The sequence below is a fragment of the Microcaecilia unicolor genome, chromosome 8 (assembly GCF_901765095.1).
Source record: "Microcaecilia unicolor chromosome 8, aMicUni1.1, whole genome shotgun sequence".
NCBI classification, from domain to species: domain Eukaryota; kingdom Metazoa; phylum Chordata; class Amphibia; order Gymnophiona; family Siphonopidae; genus Microcaecilia; species Microcaecilia unicolor.
Window position 1 is genome coordinate 15,710,036 of NC_044038.1, and position 10,689 is coordinate 15,720,724.

The 10,689-nt window shown below is 42.3% G+C and overlaps 1 protein-coding gene across 2 annotated transcripts in view; it reads right to left on the reverse strand.

Moving 5' to 3' along the window:
- Window positions 1–9,882, reverse strand: part of AMZ1 (archaelysin family metallopeptidase 1) — a 31,282-nt gene extending 21,400 nt beyond the window's left edge. Inside the window, exons 1-3 of one of the 2 annotated variants that reach the window (XM_030212559.1) lie at window positions 9,818–9,882; window positions 8,532–8,876; window positions 3,160–3,327 (exon numbers count right to left, since the gene is read on the reverse strand). In XM_030212559.1, the coding sequence (XP_030068419.1) occupies window positions 3,160–3,327; window positions 8,532–8,835 (472 nt within the window). In that variant the 5' untranslated portion in view covers window positions 8,836–8,876; window positions 9,818–9,882. Of the gene's footprint in view, window positions 1–3,159; window positions 3,328–8,531; window positions 8,877–9,018; window positions 9,089–9,817 lie in introns of those variants that run through there. The other variant, XM_030212558.1, reaches the window with a different exon arrangement.
- Between the last annotated feature and the right edge of the window lie 807 nt (window positions 9,883–10,689).

Below are 10,689 nucleotides of genomic sequence, written 5' to 3' on the forward strand. Positions count from 1 at the left end.
ACACCTCTTTGTCCCTTCAGCCATGAGGCATTCCACCATCTAGCCAGAGACATGACGCATGCACCATCTTATTCCAGACAGCTCTGTCCTGCTGAAACTCCCTGTAACGAACCTGGTTTTTTACCTTGAAAATATCTCCTCCCTAATTAGATACCACACATTCCGGTCACCCAGCTTTGAACCATTTCTACCTGTTGAACTATCCTTCCCCCCACCCCCACCCCTTGCAATATAGGTACCTCTCCTCAGATCTCCACCCCCAACAGTTCTCAGATTAAGGAGTCTCTGTGCCCTGGAGCAGCACCTCCAAACATCTGTCTGTGAGTAAATTATCTGTGATTTATTCAATAAAAGAGACTTCATAAAAATAATAGAGACTTTGGGTGATTGGTGTGCCAAGGTTATACTCCAAGATATTGAGGCCTGACAGGTAACTCACTTTGAGTCTTTCTGAACAACTTTCTAGGATTCAGTTAGTTCATACCTCAGCTGCTAGATTAATCTTTCAAAAATCTAGGGGCGCTGTTTACTTAAGGTGCGCTAGTGTTTTTAACTAAAAACGATAGTGTGTCTACAGCAAGGCTTAGTAAACAAGGCCCTAGGTTAGATCATGTGAGTCCTTTATTGGGTGAATTACACTGGTTAGCTGTGAAGTCTTGGGTTATTTTTACAGTACTTTGTTTAGGGCCCTGTTTACCAAGCCGTGCTGTAGGCGCACTAGCATTTTTAGCGCACACTAAAAATTAGCACACACTAACGCTAGAGACACCCATAGGAATATATTGGTGTTTTTAGCATTTAGTGCGCGCTAAAAACGCTAGCGCACCTTAATAAACAGGACCCTTGGTATTTAAGTTTTTTTTGGAAGGTCCTCAGTTGATGACTGTGTTAAGATCTAAGATAACTTCTAGGAGGTGTAATTATTTATTACTAGCTTTTCCTTCGGTTAAAAATATACATTTTAAGGCCGTCTTCTCTCAATCATTTTTCTTCTTGGCAGTTCGTTATTGGAATGATCTTCACCTGATGAAGAATTATTTATTATTTCGTAAAGCCTTGAAAATGTATTTGTTTACTAGACTGGGTGGGTCTTAATTTAGATTTTTAATTTAAATTTTAACATGCTTTTCTTTTGGGTTATTGTAATTTTCTGATGTTTTTGTTGTCAGTTTCTTTACGATCTGTAACTTGCCTTGAATCTAAAATATGAGAGTTGGCGAGAGATAAATCCATGATAACATAACAAATGGCCATATGGTAAGTTAAACAGTTGCTGCATGGCCATTTCCAGCAGGAGCCCTTACCTCCACCTATTTAGGAAGTGGTAAGGGCTCCCACGCTAACCCGACGGTAACCAGGAAACATGTTGGGCCTCTCAGTTACTTCCGGGTAAGCCCCCAGCACTAAATAAAGAACATCAGAGACCCTGCTGAGGTAGTAGTAGCCGAACAGGTATGTGGGTGGTGGCAGGTTTGACTAACCCATGCTGAAGTTGTTGAGACTATTCCCTGACCCAAAGAATGTTGAGGAGTGGAACTGAAAGTCTGACGGCATATGATTTGCATGGGCAAGCAAACTTGGTGTTGACTTGTCTTTTGGACCCTGTTAAAGGCTGGGGAGCCAAAGGTGGTACAGTGGGAATTCCCCAGGCTATGTAGGACCCAGAGTTAGGTGGAGTAGGGAGGATTCTGGGACTCACCCTGAGTCAGGAAGGGAGCCCTGATCAGGACCTAACAGCCAGGGAAGAGAGGAGATGAAGCTCATCCTTTGGGGAGGTGAGAGGTCTTTTGGGGATGTGGATGGACCTTTTGAGGGTTACTGTGAATCGGGAGTATTGAGCAGGTTTCCTTTGGAGACTTGGTTTACACCTTTGGGTAGGCAGTGGATTGCTTTGGCAATTTTTTTACTTATCACAGGTGGTCTATTGAGCTCTGTTTATTTCTGGTTCTGACATAGTGTGTGATATTGTGGCTTCCAGGGATAATGCTGACATTCATGTGGTCCTCTGTCTATAAAGGTTGCCTACCCCTAATATAGATAGTATGTATTTATATATATATATATATATATATATATAAAATAAAATTTTGAGCGAGTAGTTTTTCCCTGCTCATTTTGGCTGCTTGTTCAGTTGGAACTAGGGCTGAATTTGGCACCATAAATCTTCCTTTGCAACTACTTGGGGAATTGTTTCCCATCTGACCTCTCCTCACGTCTCACCTTAGCTCACTCAAAAAAGTGACAGACCCTGACTCAGGCCATGCACCAGGGCTTCCTTAGAATCGTGCAATTATGGGGCCCCCAATACAGCTGTGGTAATATTATGCAAAAACTGTGACACCCTGCTTCCACCAGCGAGTGGAAGACAGCCATTAGCCTCGCCAAAAAGTGGACTTTCAAAGCAGGCTCAAATTGTTTTTGTAGCCTATCACTCTTTCCATGGGACTGATTTTGTTTTATATATGAATAAGCTATATCTGTCTATCCATTCTTCCTTTCAGAGCTGATCCTGGCAGGGGTAACTATTCCAGGAAATTTTGAGAGATTGACTGGGATGGTTTTACAGACAAGTGAGCTAACCCTCAATTTTGCTGATTTGAAGCCTTTTGGATCTACTGCATCAAGATAACAATATTAAATATGGACAAGTGGACCAAGCTCAAAGCCAACGAGTTTCACAGATTATTGAACAGGCTATCCCTACTGGCCACATGGACAACTTCAGGACCACTAAGAGACACAGTTTGGCCAGGGGCAGAACCGCCTCCCCCACATGGGCCACTGCTGTGCACACCGCCACCACACACACACTCGGGCTGCCACCCCTGCCCCCTTACCATCCTGTGTCTGTTCCTCCCTCGGTCTCTCGTTTCTTGCTCCTGTGTGCCTGGACCTGGGTTATCGCATTAACGCAATCATCCAGGTCCTGGCACACAGGAGAGAGACAGACCTGGAAGCAGGCAGGCAGGCAGGAAGAAGCTTCTGCTCCCTAAATACCTTGCCAGCACTGCCCCCCACCGCAGCCCCCCTCTTGGTGGCCCTGGATAACTGGGCCAACCTCCTCAGGTGTGATAAATGAGTTAGTTCACTTGTCCATAAGACCATCCAGCTGAAGGCAGACAGCCTTTCACTTCCCCTTATCCATTCTTACTTTCTCACCTGCATGTAGCTGCTTCTTGTTAGATTTTTGATTTTGTCGGAAGGTGCAATTCATGGAAGAAACTGGAATTGAAGGCAGGCACTTCACCTGAAGTCCCAGGAAGTAGGACTCAACCCAGTTCTTCAGCGAGTCCAGCAGGAATATCATAGTAGGTTCTTCCATTAGATCTGAGAGCAGAATCAGTATTAAATACATATTCAAGGTGAGAGTGAAAACAGGGATGATTCAACTGAAGCCTGCACTACTAAAGGCTAGACAGGTTAGGGTTCTTCAGCTTGGAGCAGAAGTGGCTGAGAGGAGCTACGATAGAGATTATAAAATCATTATGAGGGTGAAACAGGTAGGGAACAGTTGTTTACCCCTTTTAAATAGTACTAAGATTTAAGGATCACTCCGTGAAATTTTAGGTAGAACATTTAAAACAAATCAAGGACACTGTTTTTTTTCTCACTTTGTGTACAATTAACTTTTGGAATTTGTTCCTTGAAAATGTGTTCAGGGCAGTTAACATATCTGTTTTTTTAAAGGGTTTAAATAGAAATAAATCAAAGCATAAAAAAGAAAATTAAGATGATATCTGAAGAAGGGCTACCTTTGAAAGCTAATCAAAAGATGTATTGTTAGTCCAATAAAAAAGGTATCATAATTTCTTTTCTATGTTTTGATTTATTTCTATTTATTACCTTTAAAAGTGGACTAACACGACTACCACACCACTTTACTCAAGATGGAAGATACTGCATACAGTCTTATGGAAAAGCAAATGCGCAAACACAGAAAAAGAAATAGAAGTGAACAGTCACCTTTACTTTCTGACATGCTGCAAGAAGAATGACTAAACAAAATAAACCAGGACCTTAGCCACCGATTATTAAAGTCTCAGCTGTCACCAATGCACTAGTCCACTCATCCAATATCTGTAATACAATGCACACCCACGAGTAGCAAGGGAACCCTCAGATGATTTTGCCACTTCTCATGCAGTCAAGCATACTGCTCTGAAATGGTATAGCGTTTCTTTCATCGGGTATCCCTGCAGTGAGTTCGGAAGACTTTTTTTCTTTTTTTCTATATTATTGCTTCCCGACACCACTGTGCTACAATTTTTCAATCTTTTTAAACAAAATGTGCAAAGTAATGGACTAAATACTTTAAACTTTCAATCTTTTAAAACAAATGTGCAAGGTGAAAAGCTGAGTACAAGAAGAATGACATCATTCCCAAAGGACTCAAGATCAAAAATCCTTTGGCTCCTATTTACAATTCTGACTATGCAGACAAACTGTGCAAACACACTAGTCAGAAACTAAGAAATAACTGATACATCAACTCTACAAAAAGAAGAAATCCTAAGGAACATGCAGGAGCTAAATCCATATCTTTATCAGCCAACTGATAAGAAATCCAAGCAAAAAAAAAAACAAAACAATACATTGCTATCTTTAAGAAAGAAAAAAGAGCTGACTTCTCTCCTGCAGAATCATAGAGAGAACAACATCTCATTTCAGATCACCAGTGACACTACAGCAGACCCAAACAACTTGGATGCACTCTCCAATCCACTTGAGGTATATGAGAACCAGAATGCAAACAAACTAGGAGATCGTGAAAGTCAGCAGATGCCCTGCAGGCAAACTCCTACTGATCACACTGATGGAAGTGCAGATCAAATAGGGATAGTAAACCTCTCAAACTACCAATTATCACAGCATGAGATCTCTGTACTCTCCAAAGGGCTTTCATTTTGTCCTTCCATCAAACCAGATGAAATTCAACTAGAAAACTCCACTTGAAGGTACGTTTCCACAAAAAGAGAGACTCCCAATAGAGTGGAATACAATTTTAAACAAAAGAACATGTATTTCACCCCACATGATGGACAAAATCATAAACTAGACAACTACTTAGAAAGCTTCAGACATAGGGTGAAATCACAACTTTCCAACAAGCAAAAGAAAATTCTGTCTTTTCACCAGAAAGAGCTGCCTTAAAAAAAAAACTACAGAATAACCAAAACATTGTCATCAAACCTGCAGACAAGTGAGGCTCTGTAGTGATTATGGACACACAAAGATATGTTGAAGAAGGACACAGACAGCTCTCAGACAACACCCACTACAGGAAACTCAGGGACCCTTTTACAGAGTGGCGGTAAGCCTAACGGGTTACCGCTCACTCTTCCGGGACTACCACCGGCCCAACACGGCCACCGGTGGTAGTCTCACCCTAATTGTGCACCATTTCTGAGGGAACAAGAAAACCCCAGGAAATGGCTTGCACAGTAGTAACCCAGAAGTAATCAGGCCCGATTAGCACGGGAGCTCTTATTGCCACCTTAGTGGTAACAGAACTCTTACTGTGTGGGCATGCGACAGGGAGCCCTTATTGCCACCTTAGTGGGTGGCAATAAGGGCTCCCTGTCGCATGCCCACACAGTAAGAGTTCTGTTACCGCATGGCCATGTGTGTCTGGGGGGCTTTTTACCCACTACGGTAAAAAGGGCCCTGGCGAATGGGAAAAATGACCCCCACTGGTAACGCAGGGCCATTTTTCCTGCAACTTGGTAAAAGGACCCCTCACTGAGGAATCCCATAAAGGATTATACAAAACAGCTGAAAAAACATCAAAGTGTTTCTAAAGCAAGTACAGCCACGTCTAAAAAAAACCCTATTCCAAACCATCCTTCTGTGGGCACATTCTACATGCTACCTAAAATCCATAAACCTGGAAACCCTGGAAAACCAATCATACTGGCACACTTATCTAGACTTATAGAGGGGATTCTTAAACCATGTGTGCATAAGACAAACAGCTTCATACAAGACATCACAGACTTTTCCGAACAAACTAAAAAACATCCAGAAACTACCACCGGATACTCTTCTGGTCATGATGGATGTAGAAGCACTATACAACAACATTCCTCATGCAGATTGGCATAGCTATATGTGATAAATTCCTAAATACATCCACCCTGGACCACCAATAGTCACCAGAAACCATTACAAAATTAATCAAATTAATTCTAACTCACAACTATTTCTGTTTTAACAATGATATCTATCCGGAAATCATGGGCACGGCTGTGGGCACCAGAACACCGCCTTAATATGCTAACCTCTTCATGGCAGAATTGGAAGAGGCGTTTTTAAATCTGCCGGTATATTGATGACATTTCCATGATTTGGACTGAGGGAGAAGAGACTCTCAATAATTTTACAGTTCCTTCAATACATTCCATCCTACAATCAAATTGAAAATTGACTACTCCCCAGAAAAAGACAACTTTCTGGACACCATGGTTTCCATCAGCAATGGCTATATACAAACATTGATATACAGGGAAACCTACAGAGAGATGCAGCTACCTCCACAATTCCAGCTTCCACCCTTCACATACAAAATAATCCATTATACACAGCCAAGTCACTCTCTACCACCGCATCTGCTGTGACCCAAGAGACAGATAAACACCTCAAACTCCTGACTGATTCCTTCAAACAAAAAGGCTATGACCCCAAAATAATCTCCAAGAATATTGCTTCTTCTATTAAACTACCTAGAGAAAACCTACTGCAGTATAAAACAGGAGAAAACCACAGAGAGAATCACCCTTGTAGTGACATACAATCCAGAGCTAGAAAACTTGAGAAGAATCATAAAAGATCAACAGCCACTACTCCAGGAGGCTGAATTACTGAAAGAGATATTCCCAGCCCTACCAGTGCTGGCCTTCCGACAGTTACCTAATTTGAAACAGAAATTAGTGAAAAGCAAACTCCCAATACAAATTCAAGAAGAAGAGAATGGCACACGTCCCTGCAATATGCCTAGCTGCAAACTGTGCCAACACACCTCACAGGATCCTACAATCACTCAAATGTAAAAAACATTCAGCATACAGGGATCATTTACATGCTCATCCTCAAATGTGGTATATATCATTCAATGTAAGAAGTTTGAAGAAGGTGCTATATTGGAGAAAATAAGCCAGATGCTAAAGATGAGGCTCAATTTACACAGATACAATATTAAACATTTCATTGCTGACCAGGATGTCACCTCTGTGGGACGGCACTTTACAAAACCAGAACACTGCATCAGTGATCTTATGGTAAGAATACTAAAAGGAAATTTTACGACAATCCAGGAACGTAAGACCTTTGAAGTCAAAATAATGAAATATTTTGACACCCACCAGACAGGACTCGACAAATATCTGGGTTTCCTAGCCCATTATAAAGCATAAAATTCTAATGCTTTGTCACCCTCTTATCTACCATCCATGTCTCCCTGATTCTCATCCACCCAGCCTGTTTCTCACCTAACCTACCCCTCCTCCTGCCTGTGAGATTGTCATTGAAATGCTTTTGTGTTTCACTTATATATTCTGATATTTGTCAACATTTGCTTATTTCCGATCTGAAGAAGAAGGGTTACCTTTGAAAGCTAATCAAAAGCTGTATTAAGTTAGACCAATAAAAAAGGTCTCATCTTACTTTCTCTGTTTTATTTACCTTTAAAAATGGACTAACACAGCTACCACATCATTACTACTACTACTACTTAACATTTCTAGAGCGCTACTAGGGTTACGCAGCGCTGTACAGTTTAACAATGAAGGACAGTCCCTGCTCAAAGGAGCTTACAATCTAACACTAAAGACTGGATTTACTCCTTGGGATCTGCTGGATACAGATACCAACTGTACCTAAATGTAGCTCATCTTCAACTACTACTGAAAAGCTGTGAACTAAATCCAAATCCCCAACGTGTGACCTGCAAAGAATAGTTTATTTTTCTTGACGGTGTTTTCTGCTGCAACTTTTGATTTGGTTTCTCTAGTTGGGAAAATGTTATGTTGAAACTAGTAGGCATGGGCTGTCATTTGCAATGACATGGCAAATGTCAATGCATGTCCCATTCATTGCACGTCATTAACAAATAAAACCGAGCAGAAAAAAACCACATTTTGTATTTTTTTCCTTTACTAATAATAGTGAACCCTTTTTTGAAAGAGTATGCACTTTTTTCCCCAAAAGCTTACCCATTCAAACCATTGCACGTGTGAATCATTGTGCATACACGGACCACTGTGCATGCACAAATGCAGTATCGGGAAAAGAGTGTGTACTCTGTATGCACTTTTCAAAAGAGTGCCTGCTCAATGCCTTTTCTCTGGTGATAACAAACATTCTTGGAAATGGAACGAGAAATGACACAAAACGAAAATTAAACAACTCTGTTGAATTTAAAATTTCAGCTAGAACAGCAGATCCTCTGTATAAGCATTAGTTATTTGATTTCTATGCAAACTTTTCCTCATGTAGTAAGTTGACCAAAAACGGTAGCTACTCCTTGCTGCGGTTACCTATAGGCTGCAGGTAAATGTGCTTCCGATAACACTTCTGCTTCTTTAGTAGCAAGGAGTGATAGAAGGTTTCAAAGTCTTCAGGAGCATCAGGATGACTGATAATCCAATCAAAGGCCGTCCTGATCAAGAGAGTGCAAAAGAACGTCCTGTGTGGATTGTACGCCTCGGAGAGGAAGAGCTTCTCTGAGCTGGAGAAAGTTTTGGTGTACAGCTCCTGCAGTGCTGGGTTGGTAGAGATGAGTGCATCCTTCAAAGCACGAGGACCAAAACTGAACTCTTGAGCCTGTCTGCACTGCAGCATCACGGTCTACTCCAGGGACCACTGCCCTGCTTTTAATTATACTAAAAGAGAAGAGGTGAGAGGAGAAGAAAATACTTATTATTGTTACTCATCTACTCATCTACTTTTTTCTCACTAAAGCAACCCAACAACCCTCATCTCCTGCCAGCAGTGAAGGAAAAGCCACAAAACCCTTTGATTTACCTTCCTGCAGCGAGGATGTCTCTGGCCACCACAGCTTGCTCTGTCTCAGGCTGTTTGATAGAAAGCTGCCTAGACAAAGTGGGAAAGAAATTGGGGCGGACAGGGCATGACGTCAGTTTAACAAGAGAGGCAGAAGGAATGAAAACATCGCAGGGAATGAATGAATGAATGGGGGAAACGTGGAAAGAAAGACAACTAAGCTAACGCCAATCGCCAGAAATTCAGATGACCAAAAAAAGGAAAAAAAAAAAAAAAGCAAGTTTCAAAGATGTGAGCTCCCAACGCCGAAAAATGTAGTTGGCTAGCAAAGGCTCTGCATTCGTGCCTGGATATTGATGATAGAATATATTTATTCCAATCGTCCAAGTCATTTAGTTGTGATTTAAGGAAAGAGGACGGAGGGAACTGCATGGGAGCCGCTCCTCTGCCTTATAATTCTTGCTTCGAGAGGGAATCACGTTTCTTTGGGCAAGGGGGGGGGGGGGACGACCCCCAGACCTCAGGTTTCCCAAACTGCGCCACAGCAGATTCGGCTCCGGGATGGCATTTAAGCTCCTGCTCCCAGTCCGGCTCTCAGCAGAAGCTTTTGTAAAGAACGGATGTGTTGATGATAATGATAAAGACAGAACGCGCTGGGGAGGAAAGAAAACAGGTAGGTGGTGGTTTAAGAAACGTCTGGTCTGCGATAAACACTGAAGCCGACCCCCCTCCCCCCCACCCCCGAAAAAAAAAGCTCTCCAGACACTATGCACACTGGAAAGCTCCGAGAAGTTCTTCCATTTCCCAGCTCCCAGATTACCTGATCTTTAGATCGGTGCCGAATAAGGAGGCTGCGATGCTGACAGTACGGAATTTTCATAACAGGTTCGGCTCACGTGCTTTGCCAGTATCAGCCGCCCTGAGGTTTTGGTAATGGGCAGATATATATAACACTGTCATAGGAGCCGACTCTGGGGGTGCTTGAGCACCCCCCCCCCCCCCCCCCCCCAATATTGAGAAAATTCATTGTATGTGTCCAAGGAAGGGTTATTTCCACTGGGCTTAGCACCCCCCAATAATTTTGAAAAGTTGGCTCATACTTGTTTTTGAGTGAGGAGGTGTCCATTTCTTTATGCAGTGAGTGCTTGGTTGAGCACCCCTAATATTAAGGATGTAAGATGTGCCATTCTGCGTCACAGTTGAAATTCCATTCAGTCCAGCACCCTTTCTCAACAAAACAGACAATCCAAATCACAAATACCTAGCAGGAGGAATAAATCAGGAGTGGAGGAGTGGTTAGAGCACTGGTCTTTGCAATCCAGAGGTGGCTGGTTCAAATCCTGCTGCTGCTCTTGTGATCTTGGGCAAGTCCCTTAACCCGCCATTGCCTCAGGTACAAACTTAGATTGTGAGCCCTCCTGGGACAGAGAAATATCCAGTGTACCTGAATGTTACTAACCTTGAGCTACTGAAAAAGGTGTGAGCAAAATCTAAATAAATAAGATTCTGGAATCTTGAAGAGTGACAAGATTCCATGCAGAATCTCAAAGAGTAGTGACATTCCATGTAGAACCCCAAAGAATAGCAAGATTCTGGAGTGGAGGAGTGGCCTAGTGGTTAGAGCACTGGTCAGTTCAAATCCCATTGCTGCTCCTTGTGATCTTGGGCAAGTCACTTAACCTTCCATTGCCT